We start from the raw sequence: 24,287 nt of genomic DNA on the forward strand, positions 1-24,287 counted from the left end.
CTTTGTACAAGGTGAGTCTTCTTTCCCTGCAAGCTATTCGTAAGTACCAATCACTGTTAAGCAGGTGCTAAATGAGTTTTCAAGTACACAATAATTCTTAGTAGTTTAGTCAACTCCCCAAAATAAGCACAGATGTCTAATGCTGAAAGAACACTTGAAGCAGTTTAGTATGTGTTTTTTTTAAACATTTTGTTTAAACAATTGTTGTTATCCATTGCTGTTAGTTGACGCTGGGGATGTGGTTTTTTTCAATTACTTTTCCTTGCTTCCAGCAGCTCCCTCCTCATTCTGTTTACTGGTGAACACTGGATATCTAGCTGTCTTTTGCAAAGAATTCATTCATGCTCTTATCCTCTTGTATCTTGCAAACTCAGCTTAGTTTGGTGGGGCGTGCAAGTGCGGCAGCTGATATCATCTACAGGCTCCCTGAGGCAAAGATAGAGCTCTTATTGTTCTAGTTTAACAGAGATGCATAAGACCTGGGCGCCTGCTTTTGGCATGTACTTTTTCTCCCCCTAGTAGGAGCCGTGGCTCAAATATATTATTGCCTTAACAGAATAAATATTTTCAATTTTTTAACTTCTTGCCCAAATACAAACAGGTAAAATAAGTAAACAAACAAATAAGCCCACCAAAACGCCTTAACTTCCCTCTCCCGAAACCACATGTATTTTAGTGGTATCCAGAATCCCCAGCTAAAGTCAAGACTCATTTACATCAGTTGCTGTACAAATGAGTATGCTGGGTATATGTAGTTTTATTTTCAATGAAGTGGCTTTCTTTAACAAAAATACTGACTTACCAAAAGCAAAATGTTTCATAAGGATTTGTGTTGTCACATTCTTCAGTGAGACATAACCAGTAAAACAATAAAGCAAAATAAGGATTTGCAGTCTATCTCAAACATTATGATTTTAAAATTTTGCTTTCTTACTCAAATTAAAAACTTGTGCACTTTGAAGTGATGATTTCTGCTTGTATGGAATATATATCTATAGCATACAAGGGAAATAGTAGAGTCAAAAAAAAAAAGTCAAATAGTCTTTGATAGTTCTCAAACTGCTGTGACATGTTGACCTAGTAATCATGCTGTTTTCTGACAAAATTGAAAAGGAAAGAATCATTCCTTACACTTTTTTCCACTCATGTATATTGCAATATGTAAGATATCTGTTGAAAGTCAGTAGCCAAATACTGTATGTTACCCGCACCTAAAGCTGAGTGGAAACAAACAGTAAACTAATTTAGTTTGTTTGTTTGTTTTCCCCCCCAAAAGTGCATCTGTAATAGCAAGCTTTATTCTGAAAGATATAGGATGAGATTTTTGTGAAGGTCTTCAAGGAGTTTGGTTCTTAACTCCAGTGTTAGACTATCCTATAGAATTAAACTGTGGTAAGAACATTCGTACGGCACCCGGTGTAAGCTGGTGTTTCTCACAGCTTCCCCTTATTGCAACCTGCAAAGACCAAGATACAGTCGTGGAGCTAGGAGGTTTTTTATTACAGAACACTTTTGCTCAAAAGCAATACTTTTTGCAGACATTTCTGATGAACTTTTTATGGGGAAAACTTTTTCTTATGTTTTTCCTTCTTTACCACTTCAGAACCAAGGTAAAATTGGTCCAAAAAGAGATGTAAGTGACACAGGTGAAATCCAAGCTTCCACACCCAAACTCTTTGAACACAAGGCCTCTCTTCCTAGGTGTGGAGCTCCTACACTGGTACGCCTGGCTTGTGTGGGGTTTTTTCACCCCGCTTCAAATTTGTCTTGTAGAGCAAACTACTGTCAATGCCTGATGTTTATGGGGGTTTTTCTGTTTGTTTGTTTTGATTTTTTTTTAATCTGTAATAATAGAAATAACAAATCTGTGCTTTGTAGACTACAAATCATTGTGGGGATTGGATTTTAGCTGGAGGGAGTTTTATGGGGAGGGACCACTGTGAACAAAAATGTGAATCTTTTGCTTAATCTGCCAGAAGTGCATTTCGTTATTTTCTAAATTACTAGGCGACCTTTTCCTTGTACTTATGTTCAGGCTGAGCACTGCTGGCCACGTTTTATCTCAATACTAAGGAAGCTTCTGTTCATTCATTTACAGTGGTGAGCTAGGAGCTTCGGTTATAAATTATCTTCAGTAAGGCTTCTTTTTTAATTAAGCTTCACAAAAATAATTCACAAATTACATACATTTTTGCAAGAACATACTGTCCTGCAGGTCTTGGGATGCCATGAACATTCTCATTAGCCGAACGTATTACTAGAGGTGCTTCTCTTTTGAGTACTTTTTTGTGTAGTCTGTTGTACTCCGGCTTTGCGTGGCCTTTATGGCTAGCATAAGTTTCCTGTTCCCAGGCACTCAATGGGAAGTTAAGGACTGCAATACAAGCCTTTTGTAAGGATAATCACTGTAAATTCAACACAAATAAATGAAGGCAGATGTGTCAAAGGGGAACAAAGGTAGCTTAAAAGCCAATTAAAGCAAAAGCTTCAGTCTTCTCCAGAGCCTCATACTGTACGATAAAAACTTTTTAGGGCAACAAAAACATTAGGATTTACCTAAAAAAAGATACTGAAAATGATTATTCTAGTGCACTGCCACCTTTTCAGTCAGTATTTTCTGAATCAGTTTCTTGGTCTTCATGTACTTCCTTTGGTCTTTGAATTTTACCCTTTCACATAAAATATTGTTTAGAGAATGTTCAGGTTAGTAAGACTGTCTCTGGTCTGTTCCATCCGAAGGCTGGAAATTGTTTTCAGAGTATGTTATTTTGTCGAGATGGGTGGGTAATTTGAGAATGGCCAATGCATTTGAGAAATCTGGCGTTTGATTGTAGCATGTCTGACCAATGTTTTGACAAGTCCTGACCACGAAGGCAAGTTAGATGATGTACTGTTGATTTGAAACTACTTTTTAGATTTATTTTGAAATAATTTAAAGATGATTATGCTGTAAGAGTTGGATTTTAAAGTGATGGTTCTTCTGAAATGATTAGTCAGATTATTAAGAACAGGTTAGTAAGAACAGAGCTAAGCTTTCTTATTAAAAGCTTTAATTTTAGTTTGGTTTCTTGTGTTTATTCAAACAATGTTAAAGACTAGTTGGGGTTTTTGTGCATGGGGTTTTTTTTACTTCTCATGCTTTGCATTTAATATAATGAAAATAAAAACTCAAGGTATATAGCCAACAGATTAAATTTTACATTATGCAGAATTGAAGCACAGACTCCAACAAAGTTGAAGAAAGCTTTCAACTTTGCATCTTCTGGGGATCATTTGGGTGTTGCCTTTTTCTTCCTGTTGCTTTGGCCATAAAGAAAACATGTTACTAGTAAGACCTGAGAAATTATTTCTTCCTAGAAAAAATGTAAAATCTCCTTAAACAAAGAAAATCAACTTTTGGATTAAGGGTTTTATTTATCTTTCTTTAATGTTGCCTGCACTTTTTCTTGCTTGAAAAGACATTTCTCACTGCAAATTGCATGAGACCAAAGTAGCCATATACAGATGAGTCATTCTGTGTTATCCAAATGGCTTGAGCATTTCAAAAACTGGCATTTAAACCAAAACAAAAAACCTCTCAATACCCAAAATCCCATGTCATAAGACTCCTTATTAGAATGTCTGGGCAATTAGAAAGAATTGTGCCATTTACCTGTTCTGGAATTTTTCCTGATGTAAATACTGGGGGAGTGCAACTGGAGGAGAAAAGGGTGGTGGTGGTGGGAGAGGTATCAAAAAGGTCAGTCCAGGAAAAAGGTACAGTTTTTGTAGTATATTGGAGAGGAAAAGTGTAGAATGGAGCAAAAGAAGAAAGGAAAATAATTTTAAGAGGTGGTGATCTTAAATCTGCACTACCTCAGGAAGCAGTAACGATATGAAGCTGGATGCAGAATAAACAGCACACGGCTGTACCTTTATAATGGGATGGTAGAAAGGAGCTAACTCTTTCAGTCTACCTAACCTAAGCAAAATGCTGTTCTGCTGAGCTGACAGAACTGTTTCCTAGACTATGCTGCAAACTGGAACTGAGAGAAAATGCAGGTGGTAAAAAAATCCCCCAAATATCCCAGATATATTTTGAGGAGTTATTTTAAACCTGAATCAATTCGATTATATCTGGTCCTCATCGTTGCCCTACAGACAGCTATACTGGCAGATACTGACAGGAAAGCTGAGGTGCAGGGGCAGAAACACGGAGTGAAGAGCGAGGGATTTGGGGAGTGGGTGGTTAAGGACCTGGGCTGCCTTTCTGCCAGACTATGGCTTTTGGCTTCTATAAGCCTTTTCATGGTATACCACTGAGGTAACGGAGATATGATTAACTATGTTTAAAGAATAGTAAAACCACTGCCCACCTTCAGGATGGTCAGTGAAGGATGGGCTGGTAAAAGCATCTTTGAAAATGCTCCAGCAGGTGGTAGGAGATGGCATTGGGGTGACAAGCCCATTTTCTGGTTTGTTCTTATCTTGGGGCTTGAGTGCCCAATAAATACAAAATGGTGGCTTCTACACAAGACCATTAGCTGTTTACTGGGCTCACACCTATTATCATGTGTGTCCAGATTTGTCACATCAAGTATGTGACAGCATCCCAGTGTGTTTTGAGTAGACTGGCAGGGCTTCTGAACAAGGCAGCTGCAGAGCAGGACCACCAGCAGAGCAGATGAATATTACCCCTTATTTAGAAGCTATTCTTAAAGCACTTTAAAAATGTATATCGTAGCTACTTATTAAACTATCCAGCTCTTTTCCCTGTCATCTGCACATTGGTTTTTCAGTAGAACTTGGCTGCTGATTTTTTTCCTTTTGCCAAGCCTTGTGTTCCCGTCTGCCTGTGATGCTCTCACTGTGGCTGGCAAAGTTGTCAGTCTGGACCCTGTTTCATTTGGTTAGCTCGGTTTTATGCTGTCTGACTCGCTTTCGAAGCACATGCTGACAAGAATGTATTCGCTGTCTTTAAGTCAGCAGGTTTTGATAGAAGTGTATTTATTGTGGTTGTAAATGAGTTGACTGAAATGAGAGCTATTAAAACAAAAAAAAAAAAGTGGTGTTCTAGTGGAGCAAAGTATTCTTTATGGAAGAAAGTTAGGGTTTTGTTTGATTTTTCAGCATTTTAGACCTTGAGTCGCTTCCAGTGTAAGTTGTGTGGCAGCTCTGCAGATCGATTGAGTTGTCAGGTATCGCATGTGTCAGGCGGTTGTGCCTGTCAGCGGCTAGGCTTCTGCATGTTGAACCTCCAGAAGTGTAGAGGTGGGAGGAGGGAACCTGAATAGGAGAGAATGCTGTGATCAAGTTTGTAATTACAGAAAATATGCAAATTCAGAAGCCCAATTCTTTTGTACTTGCAATCTCGAGCCTGAGAGCAGAACCATTAATCAACATCGCAGTACACAGTCTTCTGTCCAATTAGTAGTACAAAGCTAATATAAATCCTACTGTGCTGCCCTTTTGTCCTCTTTTTCTTTTTTTTTTTTTTAAGTGTGGATGAAGCTGGACAACATTAGCAGTTAAAAAGGTGGGGCAAATGCATTTAAAGCTCATTTTTAATGTAATGGTAATGATGAAATATTAATTGCTCTGTGGTTTATGTGTACAAACTGCCTTATAGAAATATCTAAACCTGTCGTATGTTCTACTCATGTTCCACTGCTACAGTATGGTAACATTTTACCAGATCACCATATTGTTAGTACAGAGGGTTTGTTATACTAAAATAAGGAAACCTCTCTTTTCCCATCACTTATTTGATTAAAATCTCCCCCCGGGAGGTCTGTCTCACATGTGGAATTAGTTATTGGTATCTATAGCTTAATGTGAACCACAAATTGGATTGCAGGATGCATTATCTAACTTTCAGTGCTATTATGACAGTATTGGTTTTGTAAAAGCAATTTTATTGGAGGCCTATATTTTATTTAAGGTAATGATGTAAACCTGGGGCCTCCATGGGTGACATGGTCAACCACCAAACCAAGTTTTATAAAACACTGCTTTCTTTTATGGTCTCTGAACAGCCTTAGTTGTGGCTGGTATATATGATTCCTCCTCAAAATAGGACTTGCTGGCTTTTTGATACAAAAGCTACTGATTTTTGAGAAAACTCTAAGCTTGAAATAAGCCACTTTCTGCCGCCTTTACTCTTTGAACTCTGTACTTTTAGAACTATCATGCTTTGGGAAGCAATTTAAAAATAAAATGCTGCTCTTGATTTCAATTTTCAGTTTTGGCCTTCTCTTGCAAAGGCTTTAGAGCTCCTTACAATACAGTAGTCAGTCTGACTGCTTTTTCACCTCTTCTGCATTTACAATTTATGCCATTTTGTAGCAGGGTTTATCACTATTGAAAATCTAGATTGCTGGTTTATTTTCTGCTTATTTTCTACAATCAAAGGAATTTTATTATGCTTGAACTTACACACAGGCCTGGGTATTTTGGCAATCTGATCGGGAAGCTGTTATTTTGTAAGTTATTTCTCTCACACGCTTGCATGGGTATGGTCCGGCCTTAGCCCTGTGGTTCTGAAATGCAGTGTTCAGACTGCTAGGACAGCAGCCGCTCCCTCCCAGGGCAGACTTCATCCTTGGAGTCAGATATTTAGTAAACATACTTTTCCTTGAGACTGCTTTTGTCCCAGTTAAAAATAATAAATAACTTACAGCTTCAAAACATGACCTGACCTCTCAGGTTAATTTTATCTAACCAGAGCTGTATATTCAAGTGTGCTGGGCTGTTAAATGTTGCATTTAATGCACCGACACAACCTTTTGCATTTCAAGAGCTGAGGGAACGATTGGGAGCCCCATTGCCAGCTGGGGCGCAGATCGTTCTCTGGCTGTGATCTCTCGTTCTGCAGTGGTCAGCTGGGGGTTAATTTTTCTGGCAGCTTTCAGGCTGTACAAAATCGTGGAAATGCTGAGACGAATGTGCCTGTACATACATTGCTCATATTTGCGGATGAGCCAGCCCAGTGCTTTTCTCTTCACTCTGCTGGGTGGCAGCAGCATGAGGCCTGTATGGTCCTGACCATCGCTCCCCCTCCCCCAAGCAGATATTTCCTAGACAAAAGAAGCTTTTTGCAATTTACTTCTTCCTTGACAATTTCAAGTAGCTAATACTGCTGTTTCCTGTAGCTCCCTCAGCTCCTTGCTGCTTTTCCTTTTGATCCTGAAATAAGAAAAGCAAGATTGGCCTCCACTATCTTTCTTCTCAGCGATATTGATCTCTTGCAGGTCCCTGTGATGTTAGTGGAGTGGTACTGAATTGGACATCAGTATGTATAAGTAACTGTTGTTTCCTGAAAATATTTTCGTGAGGTGGTTTAGACCACTGAAACAGATCAGCCATGACAGAAATACAGCATCTTGAGGCAAATTTTACCTTTTTCTTTTTTAATGAGGAAATCATAAGCTATCATGATGAAGTCACTGGTTTAAAATGGATTATATTTTCATATTAAATCTGTAATGCCTTTTCTGGAATTTCTACTAAAATCTGTATGACTTTTATCTGCTCATTTGAAGTCTACAGTAATATTTTGGAGACTGTATTTGAGAGTGGCTCTCTGGAAAGAAGGAAAAACTTTCTTTAATAAATGAGTAAGTAAATGAAAAAGAAGTATTTTCATATTTACAGAGATTGTAAAGGCATGAAGAACCTTCAACTTAATGGAGAAGTTAGTTTGTTAGAGAAACATTGTCACTGTCTTCAGTCTTGCATAAGATGCATGGCAGCAGGTAAAGTGTGATGTGTTCTTCCATTCTTCCCCCTGGCTTAAAACGGATCTCTTTTGAAGCACAGGGTGAAAAAGCTTCTAGGGGCTTGGCACAGTTGGTGTTAGCACTTATGTTTCATTCTGAGGTTACATGCCAATTACTAATATCAAGAACAGTGTGAATTTTTCATGGTGCTGTTTATTTACAGGGTATTGGTGGGCTTGCTACTTCCAGTTTACAAAACCTGTGCAAATAATATCAATCTGACAATGTTACTTTCCTACATTTTAATGTGTTCAAAATATTTAATGAATCAAGTGAAAGCAACAAACTTACCATAGTGTGTAATAACTATTTTTCTGAATGTTAGGAATATTTGCAGGTGGTGTTTTTTCGTCATCCTTTAGCTCCCTAATTGAAGAAGCTTTGTCAAACTGTGTTCTCTAACAGCTGGTAGATTTCCTCTTTAAAATGTCCGTATCAAAGAAGTTAGATTACATGCTTTGTGGTAGGGATGCCCAATGTGTTAAGTATTTTATGCTGAGATAAGGGAACTTGGGTATCTGTGAAATTTGAGGAATAAGAAATGTATGCAGCTTTGTCCCATCTTCAATTTTCCATTTGTTCATGACCTGGGAAGCCATGTCCCTTTTCCCTCTCGCTCTGCTTCTGCCATGAGTCAGTTGTCTGGGTACTGGCCACAAAATGGGAAAAGCAACATACAGTGCTAAAGCTTAAAGGTGTCTTAATGAGTTATACGTCTCCTGGTGTAATTCCTTTTGTGTAGATTGGCTTCTGGAGCTAAGCCTTCCTGCTTCAACCTATTTTGGTGCCTTGGTTAAAATCATGCATTCCTATCCGTGTTCATCAAGTATATATGCCTTGCAGACAGAAGGCTTATACCTGCGCCTTGCGTACAAATCTTCAGTCATGAATACTTTACATTAGTCCTCCAATGTCATGTTTAGGAACCTAAATGTCCTGATTTGATGCAGCGTTGAAAGCTTGTAGCTCCTGATGGGCTTTGCTGAATGAACCCATTGCACTTGGTTGATCACAGCTAAGTAGCAAGCTAGAATGTGTGCTCCCAGCAGTCAGGGAATGTGCTGCTGGTGTCAGAAGGGAAAAACCTCTAAGTATGTCCCCAGCCAGAAACAAATAGATTAAATAGCAGATGCAGCTTCTGGATGCTCTGAGTTCTGACTCCCAGCAGTGTGTTACAGAACCTTCGAGAAAGATGACAGTGCTGAGAGTATGTGAAGATCAGGCTTTGATTTTTTTTTTGAGCATCTTAACTGTAGTCACCTAAGTTTCAGAACTGTAGTGCTTGGAAAGCAGTACTCAAGTCTGTTCGATAAAATTGTATTCTCAGAGAGAGTTGTCTTCCCAGAGTCCTACCCATGAGAGCCGTTCCTGGTACATGAGCATGAGCTCTGTAACCAGACCTGGGAGAACATGTTTTGAAAGAGCAGGAGCATGGGCAAACCCTGAGCCACGAGAGAGACTTTTCTCTTGGTATTAGGTTTACTTTTGAATTTCCTAGCTTATGCTCGTTTTTATTTAAGTCATAATGGTTTAATGATTATGTGCACAATTTTTTCAGGCTGAATGATTCTAAACATTAACCTATGTAGACAGTTACAATATTAAAAAGGGGGAAAAGACGACTGTATGAGATTTACAGTGGAAACAGCCAGTTCTGATAGAAAGCAGCAAACATTTTCTGGCATATCTACTGGAGGAACTGAAAAATATTTTTTTACTTATGCCTGTATTTCTTTTTCCAGCTGCAATGTAGATTAGGTACGGGGAGGGAAGGAACCCAGGCTTGCAATCCTGTAGCTGACTTTATGGGTCAGTTGTTAGGAGGTAAATTTCCAGCCTCACTAACCTTGAATGTCTCTTAGAACAGAGAAGAATCCCTTGATGCTGCAGATAGACCACATTGGGAGGAGAGGGAAAAGAAAATATTTTTTGTTCCTAAGTTTCTAGGAAACTAATTGAAAATGCACATGAGGAAATTATGTTTAAATTATCCAGAAGCTTTTGGGGGAAGGGAGAAAGAATTTGTGTACCTGGCTCTTAAATGCCAGGTAGAACATATGTACATTTTTATGATCAGAATGGTAAGACTTTCAGACACATACACAGATTACTTCTAAGGCTGTAGATTTGATTGGGTTGTTTCAAAGTCAGAGCTTCTGTGACATTTAATCACCAAAATCTTGGTTTTTTTCCTTGACAATAAAATATGGAAATAAATTCCCATAACAACGAAGTCTTTAAAGTGAGTGTAGGGGCATATTGAGTTAATAAAGGCAATGAAGGAGCAGGGGAAAAGAGAGAGTAGAATTGTATCGAGTCTCTGTAAATTCTTTCCCAGAAAACAGGACTTTGGAGGTTATGGATAAATTTTTTGCATGTTTTAGTCTGCACATTTTAAAAGTATCCTGGGCAGTTTGTACTGCTGTAGAGCACAATGAATCCTGCATCAACAGCAGTGTTTATTTAGTAGGGATTGGGAGTTTACAGTTTATTTTTAAAATGTACGTTTATTGTGGTTCTATCTCTTACTTGGAGACTTTTCTCCTTAAAAGACATTATTAGAAGTGGCAAAACACCGCCACAAAATAGCTCTCATGAGTTTTAAAGGGGAAGCAATGCCAGGTTTTTTTAACTTTATTTCTTGGTTCTTTGGACTACTTATATATAGCATTTTTGGCTTTTTGTAATTTGAAATCTGTGGAAAGTCAGCATTAGCAATTTTGTAGAGTGATTTTTTTCTTGTTTGATTTTTTTTTTTAAAACGTTATATACTATTACCTCTTTTGACCTGAGCTGTTAACCAAGATCTTGGCATTTTGTGGGTAATTCTAGTTGAGAATATGGATTAAAAATATACCTGGTTCCATGATTGTGCAATCCTGTTTATTTACAAAGAAAATTCTAAGTATAATTTCTTCCAGAGAAAAAAGTAACCAACTGTAGATTCACAGATTCACAGAATGGTCAGGGTTGGAAGGGACCTCTAGAGATCATCTAGTCCAACCCCCCTGACAGAGCAGGATCACCTGGAGTAGATCACACAGGAACAAGTCCAGGCGGCTTTTGAAAGTCTCCAGAGAAGGAGGGTCCACCACCTCTCTGGGCAGCCTGTTCCAGTGCTCTGTCACCCTCACAGGGAAGAAGTGTTTCGTCATGTTCAGGCTGACCCTTCTGTTTTCCAGTTTATGGCCACTGCCCCTAGTCCTGTCACTGGACACCACTGAAAAGAGCCTGGCCCCATCCTCCTGACACCCACCCTGTAGATATTGATAAGCATTGATGAGATTCCCCCTCAGCCTCCTCTTCTCCAAGCTAAACAGACCCAGCTCTCTTAGCTTTTTCTCTTATGGTAGGTGCCTTATCACAGTTTTAATTCCCTTTCAGCTAGCATTGTAGAGCTCCTTCTTGCATATTAATTGAAGGGAAGGTTACCTGCATAATATATATCTTTACCTTGTATCCTTTGCTCCTTCTCTGATCTCTTACTGATTCACATACCTCTCTGTCATGTGGAAAAAAAAAAAATCCTACAAAAACACCCCAAACCAAAACATACAACCTTAACTGAAAAATCCACCCTAACATAAACAAAAAAACCTCATCCCAATCAAAATCCAAAAACACCCTTAAAATGAAGAACACCCCATCCCATTGTTGTGGTTTAACCCCATCTGGCAACTAAGCACCATAAAGCTGCCTGCTTGATCCCTCCCCCCTGCTGGGATGGGGGAGAGAATGAGAGGAGTAAAAGTGAGAAAACTCTTGGATGGAGATACAAGACAGTTTACATGCACATCTTTTGTTTTATCTATTAAGCAAAGCAAAACAAGGAAATTATTCACCACTTCCCATGGGCAGGCAGGTGTTCAGCTGTCTCCAGGAGAGCAGGGCTTCACCAGACGTAATGGTTGCTTGGGAAGACTAATGCCATCACTCCCAGCATCCCCCTCTTCCTCCTTCTTCAGCCTAATATTCTGAGCATGATATCATATGGTATGGAATATCCCTTTGGTCAGCTGGGGTCAGCTGTCCTGGCTGTGTCCCCTCCCAGCTTCTTGTGCACCCTCAGCCTACTCTCTGGCGGAGCACTGTGAGAAGCAGAAAAGGCCTTGACTTGGTGTAAGCACTGCTCGGCAGTAATGAAACCATCCCTGTTTTATCAACACACTTGGCAGCACAAATCCAAAGCAGAGCCCCATACCAGCTACTATGAAGTAAGTTAACTCTATCCCAGCCAAAACCAGAAGACCCACCTTCTGTCCATGCATCTTTGTTCTAGAAGTGACATCTTTTCCTTGGAAGAAGAAATTAATTGATTATTTTAGTCAACGTTTGTAAAAAATCTTAGTGGTAAGAAACTCTTATCTCAAGTTAGATCTGTACCATACTTGCACAGTTAGTGATAATGGTATAATGTGAAAGTATTCAAGCTACTTAAGGGACCTTACAACTGTACAAACTACAAAAATGGGTCTAAAGGCAAGGTAAGTAGGTGGGTTCTTTGGCTGCTTGATACTAGATTGGTATTAGTGCACAAAGTTTAAAGTTGGCCAGGCAGGTACATATATACTACTCATGGTTTGACCAGAGTGTTTGGGCCCTCCTTTTGTCAGGACACCCTGTAGTAAAGTAACAGCATTGTCATCATCTCAGGCCTTCCAAAATCAGAAGGAAGTCTTGATAATTTAGGTAAACATTAACTTCAGAAAGTTTTAATTTTCTTTCTGTTTTACAAATCTACAAAGTAATTATTTTCAGGATTTCGTAGTCCGGAAGCTTGAAAAGGGAGAAGAAAATATCCTTACATGATGAAAACTGTGCTTCTCACTTGATTTTGGGGTACTTGAAGGCAAAACTGTGAGCTGGCTGCAGCTGTGGCAAATTATGTGATCTCTAAACAGTCCCACCTTTTCCTTGCAGTTATACTTCAAGTATTACATGTAACCCAAATTTAAAACAAACAAAAAACAAACCAAAAAAACACCACAAAACTACAGTTCATCTATGTTCATATTTTAATATGTCTCTGTTGAAGATGTGCAGTTTCTAAACACAACTTTAAAAACCACGTCTCTTTTAAATCCATGAATTTTCAGTGTAGAAAATTGTTTTCATTCCATCGTATACAATGATAGATATGATATTATATTAGCTCTGGATCCTTGCAAATAACTGCTTCTACCTTGGCACTGCCCCGCTCACGATATGGTGTGTTGTCAGCAATCTGTGATTGCACAGTAGCAAAAAGGTTGATGTGGCCTTGTGCTCTCAGGTTGGTCTCCAAGACGGCAGTATCCAGATGGCCCCTCTGTGCTCTGATAATCACCCCTGGAATCATCAGGTGAAATAATGAAGATACGGATGTCAGTGTAGCTTCTTCACTGAGATCTGCTTTGTTCATATTTGTGACTGCAAATCTGCATCAAATAAGGAAGTGATATATTTGTGTAATAGCTAGATGGCATAGATCTTTTTCAGTTATAGCCTGGTTTCCTGCTAGAAATAAATGTTCTGAAATGATAACCTTTTTCTGAAGCAGCAGTGATTTAGGTTTATTAATGAAGAGAATATTCTCCGACATAGTTGTTAATGCTCAGTGTTATTAGCTTCAGGTCTATACCAATCCTAATAAAAGCCCCCCCCCAAAAAATCCTCTATATATTCTAATGGAGGAGTTTCAGCACCTGCTTAAGTCCAATTCTTTGTACTAGCTGCTTAAAGTGTAAGGAAGAAAGGGAGAAATGAATAATGATGCCAAAAATGAAGAATTTATTGGAAAGCTGAGTGAATGATATGGAAGCCAAAATTTAGGAATCTATACAGGCTGAACATTCCTATATTAATCAGAAGAGCTGTTCTTGTCAGCCAGAGGATGCAGCACCTGTTCTCTATCCTTATTGCAGGCAGTGTGTGTATGTTTTCTTATAAGTTTTGGCAGACTAATGAAAAGTGAAATTTTATAAAATCTTATTTGATGTGTGACCTTGCATTCTGTGGCACTTGATGGTTATCAACCAATATACAGCTTCACTGGGGTAATAGATTCATGTTTTAGCAGTTATTTGTTTTACTTGTAGTGTAGCAGACAGCTTCAAACCCTCAGGGGGAACTTTGTAAGTCTGTCAGTCTTTCAGATGGTCTGCTTTGCTATTTCATCCTCTGGACTTGGTTACAGTATTTTGGTTAAATATTCAGATTTATTTTAAGAAAAGGTATTTAAAAAGACCCGAAAACCTACAAAAGAATGTGCATGTCCAAAAGACCATTGCAGACTTAACCTGTTTTGTTATGCCATGCTGCTCAGCATCAACAAACTTCTTCCAATCCTGTTAACGTGAAGATGTGCAACAAAACAGCTCAGAAATTTTCTCACTGCAAGTCCTGGAACTGCATTTTAAAAGCATGTAATTGCATCTTATAACATAGCTTAAGTTTTTGAAACCTTACAGGAAACTGTTTCCTGTGCATTAAAGCAAATAAGTAAATTGTTTTCCATCTTTTTTTCCTATTGGTAATGTTGGTGTTTGTAGAAATTCAAGTACATCATGTTTTCAATACATAGTTTTTTTGTTATCTGATATAGTCTGCAATTACATCTCTGGTACAGCCAATTGTGAATTACATAGGCTGCTTTCAGAAATACAGATTCCTTGTGAAAGCCTTATTAAATGTAAATGTCTAGTTAATATTATCACAACTTCAGCAGTTTTGTACTTGAATGTTATATCCTTATTCTATGTGCTGTCCTTGAGAGTGAAGCCCAACTGGTTTTAACATGGGACTGTAATCTTTTTCTGGATGCGGAGTCCTTGAAGATCATCTTGAACTGTGAAGCAGGACTTCTTGAAGTTCCCACTGACTGGGAAAGTGGAGACAGAACCCCCATCTTTAAAAAGGCAAAAAAGGAGGATCCAGGGAACTATAGGCGAGTCAGTCTCACCTCTGCACCTGGCAAGATCATGGAGCAGATCCTCTGGGAAATGATTCTAAGGCACATGGAAAATGAGGAGGTGATTGGTGACAGCCAACATGGCTTCATCGTGCCTGATGAATATGGTGGCCTTCTACAATGAGGTCACAACTTTGGTAGATAAAGGAAGGATAACTGATGTCATGTACGTGGACTTGTGCAAAGCATTCAACACCACCCTGCACAACATCCTTGTCTCTAAATTGGAGAGGCGTGGATTTGACAGATGGACCACTTGGTGGATAAAAACAGAGGCTCACTCAGAGTTGTGGTCAACAGCTCGATGTCTGAGTGGAGACTGGTGATGAGTGGCATTCCTCAGGGTTTGGTATTCGATCCGGTGCTGTTTAACATCTTTGTCAGTGACATGGATGGTGGGATTGAGTGCAGCCTCAGCAAGTTTGCTGATGACACAGTTTGGTCCAGTTGACACGCTGAAGGGAAAGGATGCCATCCAGAGGGAGCTTGACAGGTTGGAGAGGGGCCTGTGCCAACCTCATGGAGTTTAACAAGGCCAAGTGCAAGGTCCTGCACCTGGGTTGGGGCAGTCCCAAAACCAAGTACAGCCTGGGCAGAGAATGGATTAAGAACAGCCCTGAGGAGAAGGACTTGGGGCTACTGGTAGATGAAAAGCTGGACATGCGCTGGCAGCACAGAAAGCCAACCGTATCCTGGGCTATATCAGAAGTGTGGCCAGCAGGTCGAGAGAGGTGATTCTCCCCTTCTACTCTGCTCTTGTGAGACCCCACCTGCAGTACTACGTCCAGCTGTGGAACCCTCAAAGCAAAAAGGTTATTGATCAGTTGGAGTGAGTCAAGAGAAGACCACAAAGATGGCCAGAGGGCTGGAGAACCTCTCCTGTGAGGACAGGCTGAGAGAGTTGGGCTTGTTCATCCTGGAGAGAAGGCGGCTCCAGGGAGACCTTATAGCACCTCCCAGTACCTGAAGGGGCTACAAGGAAGATGGGGGGCGGGGGGGGAGAATCATTTTACAAGGGCCTGTAATGACAGGACGAGAGGTAATGGGTTTAAATTAAAAGGGAGTAGATTAGGATTGGACATCAGGAAGAAATTCTTCATGGATAGGGTGGTGAAGCACTGGAACAGGTTGCCCAGCGATGTTGTGGATGCCCCCTCCCTGGAATTATCCAAGGCCAGGCTGGATGAGGCTTTGAGCAACCTGGTCTAGTGCAAGGTGTCCCTGCCCATGGCAGGGGGGTTGGAACTAGATGGTCTTTAAGGTCCCTTCCAACCCTAACCATTCTATGATTAATTTTCAAAAGTTGTTGTTCATATTTTGTTTTTTTTTTCTTTGATATTTGTTGGTCTAATAAAAGCTGCCCTTATGACATGCTTAAGCCATCATAGGAGCAGCTCTACTTGTATGTGGGAAACAATGACATTTTTCCTGGCTGTGAAAATAGTTTGAAAAGTAGTTCTGATATTACTTATACTAAACTGGTTTTTTTTTGAATGAACAAATGTGTTTTCAAGATCCTGCAAGTTCTCACACATTTTGCTTTGCTTGGTATGTGACCATGTTTTCTGAGTGTGTAAGCCGTGAATGACTGAATTCAGTGAGGGAGTATCTAGACATACTTCCCTAAAAATGGGAGGCCGGTGAAACAAGATCTAAACTGTCGAAGCCTTGGTAAAAAGGTTTTTTTGTTTTCTGACAACAAACTGCATGGCTTTCAAAGTCCTTATGCAAGATAGTTCTCTTGATACTCTTCAATTTATTGGAGAAATAGCAGAAAAAGGAGACATGAGTCTGTTTTGGGTAGCTTTTCCCTTTTTTTAAGGGAGAAAATAATTCATTTGTTAGAAACTAATGAAAGTAAATCAACATTGGATGGTAAAAAATTTCAGTGGTGCGTAATAGCAGTAAGTAAATCCTAAATGTTTACCTACGGCTGCTTCAGACTGGACATGTTAATTCTGCTATGACTGCCACACAGGTCTGGTTAATCAATTTCCTCATTAAGAATACTTTTTGGGACCTCACTGGACACTAGGAACTTTCCATCTGAAGTTAGTAGCAGCAAGATACTGAAGGATTTTTGTTCTACTAGAATATTTCTCTGATATGGAAGTGTGGGATTGTTGTATATAAGCCTTAATCTGGGAGTTTAGATTTGATTTTTAAGTTTTATGCCTATCTCTAAAAAGCTGTGATATTTTTCACAGCATGCACAAAAAGTATTTGGATGAAGATCACATTGAAATGCTTGGTGCAAAGTCATAATTCCTATTGTTGAATCACAGTTAATCTGCTTTAGCCTATTTAGTTAGGGATTTGATATGTTGCAGGAAAGAATACAAGGTTGCCATAGGGCTGCTTAAATAAGGGAGAAAGTTGTGGGTAAGTGATTGGAAATACCAGGATCATGAGACATGACTTTGTGCCCAAGTAGCATTTTCTCATGAAGTTAACAACTGCTTTTAGTAACAAACAACATTACTTTTGTAAAAGGAAAATAAAAGAATACGTGGACATTTAAGTGTTTCAGAAGAAACCCAAGGGTGGTGAAAACAGAATGATTTAATGGTTGCCAAAGAGAGTGAAGTGAGAGAGACTGTTAGCAGCAAAGGGAAGAATTCATTAGAGACAATCAGGAGGGGCTGAAAAAAGCCCAAAACCCCAAAAAAAAAAAAAAAAAAAACCAAAAAACCCAAACCAAAAAAACGCCCCACTCAAAAAACAACCCACACAAAAGCAGGATGCATTATTTTTTGTCACTAAAATAATTTTCTGAGGATAACAACCCAGTTTGAGCAGGTGGGAAACAAGAATATGTATTAATTTAATCCTATATTTTCTTTAGAAAGATCATAAATTAAAACAAGGTGATGAAGAGAATGCAATGTAATAAGAAAAATATTAATTCATTGTCATTGAATCTTGAGTTCATAGTTTAAATTACAGTTCAGGCTTTAATTTTTTAGTTTCTCACTCAGTAGAAGTATACATAGCATGTACTTTTCTGTTTCTTTGTGAGTATTTCATAAGACTCCTTTAAAATGCACCGAGAAATTTTGTAGAGGATTTTGAAATTAAAAGGACGCAAGTGTACCACAAATGAAAGGAGATAACACAAATGACAGCTCCTAAGGTCACAGAGGTAATCTTTTGAGGACATTTGAAACATTTCCAGATGACTAAGAGTTCTATTTTATGTATGTCGTCCTTTTATTATAGCAGAGGATTTGAAGAGTGTGGGGTTGTTTTTTGGTTTTGGCCTACTAAGCTCATTCCCTATGCCTTTTTGCACCTTGCCCATCTGCTGCTGCTTTTATGTTGCCAAGTGTTCATTAATAGGCTCTCTGTTGTGCTCAAGTATACGTTTGGAACTGGAAGGGGGGACCTAAACTTAATGATGTGAACTTTCAAAGTGGCTTTAAGAGATTAGAGTGAATTTCCTTGTAAGAAATGATAATCTAAAACTAATGATCACAGATGTTCACTTGGGTGAAAGAAGTAATTACCATACCTAAAGTTGGGATACAGCTTTGCCCTTCCTATCTTCCATGTACCATTACAAAATATTGCCAATTTATGCTATTACTTATTATTTCAGAATAGTGCCATTGGGATTGAATTAGATAGGGTTTAGAGTGCTGTAAATTATGAGGATATATGTAACCATTTAGGAACTACTACAAAAAATGGATTAGAAATGTGGATGTGAAAATTTGTTTGAAAAAATGCTGGTTAATGCAGTGGATTTGTTTGAAAAAAGGCCAACTGTGTAAAGAAATGTTGGGGGTGGTGTTACAAAATACAAACCAGATGTTAGGAGAGGAATAATCTGAAGATGCTAATTGTGAAAGTGTCCAACCATAACTTTGTAAAGATGGTAAGGATCAGTGAATTCAGCCTGAATGTCTGTGTGCTGTCATAGGAGAGAAGCCATCATTAAAATAGATTCTGTGGGCTGTGATATTCTGCCCTAATGAAAGAATGAAGTTATTCCTAGCTATGTAATATTTTAATATTTGAAAGCCAAAACTTTTTAAAATTTTCTTTGTGTGAGATAATTATAGGTAAAAAAAGTTAGAAACCAGGGAAGAGGAGCAGAAAGTCAGGGACTAGATTGTTTGATTTTTTTTTTTTTTTTTTTAATCAGGGAAGCTAGAAAAGAAAATATGCAACTTCAGCATAATGATGACTGAGAGTTGACTGTTAATTTATAAATAATTGAATAATAGAAATATAATGCTTGAAGGGACATTTTTCATGTCCTCTAGCAAAGACTGAGCCTATCTTGTACCAGATTGTGGATATATTCCTTCAGATCAAAGATGGAAGCCTATTATATGAGGAAAGCCAGATTGGAGAAGTTTGTAATCAGGAGAAAAATGTAGATAAATTATGGAAGTAGAATGTGTTACTAATTCATTGTGAATCATGGTCCGATATCTTTAGATCTTGTTTTTACCTTCATGCTTTGTCATAAGAAATGTGTTCTATAAAAATGTAAATCTTGAGAAAGGAGATGAGAAAATGCAAGTAGACTGTATAAGCTCATTGACAAGACAGGTCAGTCCAGTCTCTGCCTTAACGACACAACAGATCAGGTGAAAACCTGAACAAGACTTTCTTCAATTAGTTTCTGAGAAGTTGCCCTTTGCTTTAGAAAAGCAATGTCATACACACCAAATCTAGATACAATTCACTTGTACATTTCAAGACAACAAATTTGCCCTAGAAAGCTTTCTCTTAGTAAAACCAAAACCAATTACTCTCATGTGACCTCTGTGGTGTCCTAAGGACACAACTGCTTATTCTTGGTTCAATATGATCAATGATAACATAAAGGTGAAAATTTCAAAGTCTTTTATCTAAATGTATAATCTTTAATATTTCAGCAATAAAATGAAGTAGCAAAAAATAGCTGGACCTGAAAGACTTGCTAATTGTCCATGCATCTCTCTCAACCATGTTGAAGAGACACTTTGTCAGTGAGATTGAGTGGTGTGCATGTCTTTGTCTAGGGCTAGTAGAAATTTTTATTATGAAGGAGGGTATTAAAATGTGTTTGACCAATCTTACTTTTTATGTCAACTATTATTTAGCTAAATGTTAAACAGCAACTGATTAGAAAGCCTAGACGTCTGAGTGACAGCAGATATTTTGAGTTCCTGGGATAAGCTGATGAGCTTTTAGCATATTTTAACATTTTATTGTGTATCTGTGGAAAATATCAACTTCTCAGAAGGTTATGCTGTAATGTCTCTCACCTGTCAAGTAAACAGTCACAAAAAATATGTGTGCGAAGCACCAGGTGTTCTCCACTTCCTCCACCTATCAAACCTAAAGGGCAAAATATCATTCCTCCAAATTAGTGAATGTTACAATAAATTTTTATAGAAAACTGAAGTTTCCTGCCCTCTGTTTTATGAACCACTTTATATATGATGTCACTTGTCAGTTTGAAGGTAACATCACTAATGAAAGTTGATCAGTCAGTGTATCTATAATGGAGTCTTCGGATCTCAGAGTGCTTCTCATTATTAAGCAAGAGTAAAGCTTGTTGAGATCTGCATCACTGAGATGGCTTAGGAAAAAGCCAGTGGGAAGACATAAGTCTCAGGCTGACAGTTTTAGCATTTAATCCGTAACTGCACAGATGACTGCGGGTAGCACATCCCCGCATGTACCAAGGAAGTCCAATCTCATCAGCCCAGTGCTGTAGGGAGTACCAGGGTATCTGTCACGACCATGGCATAAGGGGTTGCAGGAACCAAGGGAATAGGCTGCTTCAGCAGCATTGTCCCTTGTGCAGAGGGACAACACGATGTGGAGTTTGCTTTACCTAAATCAAAAACAAACACCTGCTGCCAAGTACTGGAAGTAGATAATTTGTTATGAATCAGAGAAATAGAAATATATTAAAACCCATGTCTGTTAGTTACAGGTGATTAGTGTTTCTTTCTGTGTATATTCATTTTCTAATTCTTCAAGATCTGTTCTCTCCTCCAGAGGAAACAATTTTAGAACTGTTCCTGATAATACTTGAACGTCAGCATTTTTAGCCATCTCAGTGTTTACTTCTCCCCACTCCTTCAACAAAGTAATGTTGTTGATACTTTCCTTGCAGTATCCTCTGAAAGTGGCTTCAGCAAGCAGATGCTACTTCTAAAGTAATTTCTAGAATTCATAACCCATGTATAAAAATTCTTGTTCACAATTTAGGACAGAGCATAAAGTGTGATTCTTTGGAAAGTAGCAAAAAACTCCAGGTTTGGTCATCTTAGATGTAAAAGTAGCAAGTTATAGCTCACAAAAGGTTTTTAGCAAGTTAACGGCCTTCGGACAGTGTTGTGTCGGAAACTAGTAGTGGTGTTTTAGTGCAGGATTATTTTAAAGGGCACACAGCATACATTACCATGCTTGGTATTTCTGTCTGCCTTTCTGATCATTTACTTTAGTGTCCGTCAGTAATGGAGAAGGGAGTTTGACAAAGGAGCAACATTCTCAAACGTGGAGCTCTTACAAACTTCATTAAAATTGGTTTCAGAATAAAGAAGAGACATCAAGTTGCTCTCAGAGAAAAATAACTCATGAGCACCTTGTTAGGCGCCGAAAATCCAAGCAGCAGCAACATGTTCTGACTTAGGAAAAACTGCACCATATCAGGCATGAAGTCTGGTCGTGGGGTGTGCACTCACTAGAAAGCAGGCTTCATTAGTGCTAATGCTTGCAAGCTAATTGTGCGTAGATGGCTTAACATTTCTTTTTCTCCTTTCTTTCTCACTCCTTCAGAAATACACAAGCTTGTATGTAATACTGATATATATTCCTACTCTCCAGTTGCTATCAGGTAGGAAGGTATTCTGTAGGAACACCTGAATTTGGAACAAAATTTTCTTTCCATGCTCATCCCTTACATGGGCGCTGTTCTTATGTAGCATAATATCAGCTGATATGAAAACCCTTCCTCATACAAAATATTCAGAAACAATTAGTAGAACAGGATTTGTTAGGAGGTGTGTTTTCATTTTTTTTTTCCTTTAAGGGAATGCTGGAAAAAGATTGTTACCAAACTGGTCCTCTCCATAGACCTGTGTCCACTGTGACCCATGTCATGTTATTTTCTCTTGATATTTTGCTTTACCTTGCTTTTGCAGTGGGAATTCCAAATCAATATTCAGTGTACAGTTTTTAGGAGAGTCTGGATGGTATGCATGTACAAAAAATTTCATTTTAGTAGAGTGTGAAGAGAAATGCTCTTCAACTAGCTGAAAGATTCTCCAATTTGTGGCCAAACTTCTTAGGTGTTTACAGTAGTTATTCAAATTGTGCTTTAGGTTTTCTCGTACTCATTCATCACCTTAGTTTATTAACCAAGCAGTGATACTTCATCTTTTGTTTGACACTGAGTCACTTAATCTTTTATATTTGCCAGTCTGCTTAAAGAAGGTAATTTACAATTGTTTTCCCCCTCTTCCCTTCTTCGTAATATTCAAGATATGGTATTCTTTTTGGCTAGTTGATCAAAGTTCTCAGTTCCTTATAGATTTCCTAAAGCTACTTCAGGACTGTCAAAGAATATTTGTTTGTCTTTTTTTTTTTTTTAAATAAAATTAATGGTTGTAGTTCCAGCAGATGTTTTTCAAGAATCATTTTCAAAAACTCAAATGCTTTAATATTTAAAAATAATACAAATATTTCATTTTGTTTTCTTCCCTCAATAGTTATAGAATGTTTTGTCTCACCTAGGAAATGTGACAAGGAAAGGACAACATAATACAATTACTGATGTCGTAACAGGTTATCTCAGAAATGTATCAGAACAAGGAATAAAATATTTGTCTCACAGGGCAGTGTCTCAAAGTCTACATTTTGTCCCAGAAAACTGATAATAGTTGCTTTTTTTTCCCTGTTAATATTCTGTGCTAATAATTGTTCCCATCTGTTATGTTTACCAACATGTATTAAACTCCTGGTGTGGCAAGATGTGTAGCAGTTTTAGATAACGTGAGGACTGGCAGGCTCTGCCATTGAGTCAGTATTACCACAGACAACTTCATTATTCTCCTTGTCTAGATTTTTTTCCTGTGGATTAGAAATAATAATAGTTGTGTGTTTCCATAATGTGCATGTGCAGCTATCCTCTAAAAAGCTTTATTTCTGTAAGCTGGTTTACTATAACTGTAGTGATCTATTTTTGGAGGTAGTACAGCTACACAGTACAGTACAGCTTGGAAGATTTCAGGGTGAGAAATAGAAAGGAATGGGATTTATTGTCTGAAATGGGATTTATTGTCTAAATTCTTCTTCCTTGTGGTTTCAGGTTTCAAGTATGAATGGCATACTTTGTAGACGTTTCTAAGAGACCAGCAATTCTGGAAGACAATCTCTTTTGTATGTGTGGTTCTTTTACTGAGAAACTTTCCAAATAAGACTCAATGAGAAAAAAGATATATGGAATATTCAGTCTTAAAATTTTGAAGATTAATTTGTTTAAAGAAAAGGCCTGGTGTTAGAAGAATTTCAGAACATGATCATTTTGTCTAATGGTAAAATTACAGCTTTTCAGGTTGTAATTTTACATCCTGAATTGAACTCCATCAGAAGTGACTTTTCTCGTCTACCTCTTTATCAGACTACATTAAACCTTCATGGCTTTCAGAGGAATGCAAGTTAAATCAAGCAGTGGATCTTCCCCTTCTTTTACGTATGTTAACTTTATCAGACTCTAATCAGGTCTGCCAAGTTGTATGATTTACAATGGCTGTGAAGATAGTGTAGACTGGAAATACCTTAGTCTTTAGAGAAATGTTGTGATTTGCATATAGATCTCTCAGTTTATGGAAGAGAGACAAATGCTGTTAAGTGGATAGTTTCTTCATTTGTGCTTTATCTGCTGCACTGGATACTGTAGCAGTATGAAAAGCTGCTCTATCTTCATGTTTCTGTTAGCAGATCTTGCAGTCGCTCATTAATGGTTCACTGTTCACTGTAGCTCTGGTAGTTTGGGGCGATGGAGGTGTTCTTTTAACAAGGTGGTCGTTTCCCGCCTGTACAGGCTTCCTCGCTGGCCTGTAGATTCATGGCCTCATGTGTGTGTGCCTGTTATGCCAGATGTACAATCTATTAGGAACTTGTACAAAACACTTCACACTTACTTAACAAAAGATTTATATAAACTAATGTGACTGTTGGTCACCTGGGACAAGGCCAAAATCCAAGGAGGTATTCAAAGTGATAGGTCAGATTCCACAGGTTTACCAGTGCCTCCCCTGCTGCTTCCCTCCTCCTGCTCTCTGCACAGGTGCTACACCTGATAAAGCACCACCCAGCATTTCCCAGCAGGGTCATGGGTGCTGAAAGCCTGTCAGGAGATGATTGACAACTTGATGGAAGTGCCTCAGCTGGACTATGATGGCCAAACTGGGCAGAATTCCCACTAGACATATTTATCTAGGAATTAATTCAATTACTCTAATCCATTGGATTGAGTAACTGTTGTCTAAAAATTGCCTAATCTCATAGGTTTGCACAGCAGAGGAGGTGTCTGTAAGAGTGTCAGCGTTGTTGGTGTAATTAACTCACAC

General features: G+C 38.5%; 1 protein-coding gene across 1 annotated transcript in view; it reads left to right on the plus strand.

Annotated features, from left to right (window-relative positions):
• Positions 1–24,287, plus strand: part of TMTC2 (transmembrane and tetratricopeptide repeat containing 2) — a 109,366-nt gene that overhangs the window by 1,379 nt on the left and 83,700 nt on the right. Inside the window, exon 3 of the mRNA XM_010154700.1 lies at positions 12,489–12,501. Coding sequence (XP_010153002.1) covers positions 12,489–12,501 — 13 coding nt within the window. The remainder of the gene's footprint in view (positions 1–12,488; positions 12,502–24,287) is intronic.

This window comes from Eurypyga helias, unplaced genomic scaffold, assembly GCF_000690775.1.
Source record: "Eurypyga helias isolate BGI_N326 unplaced genomic scaffold, ASM69077v1 scaffold5420, whole genome shotgun sequence".
In the NCBI taxonomy this organism is placed as follows: Eukaryota; Metazoa; Chordata; class Aves; order Eurypygiformes; family Eurypygidae; genus Eurypyga; species Eurypyga helias.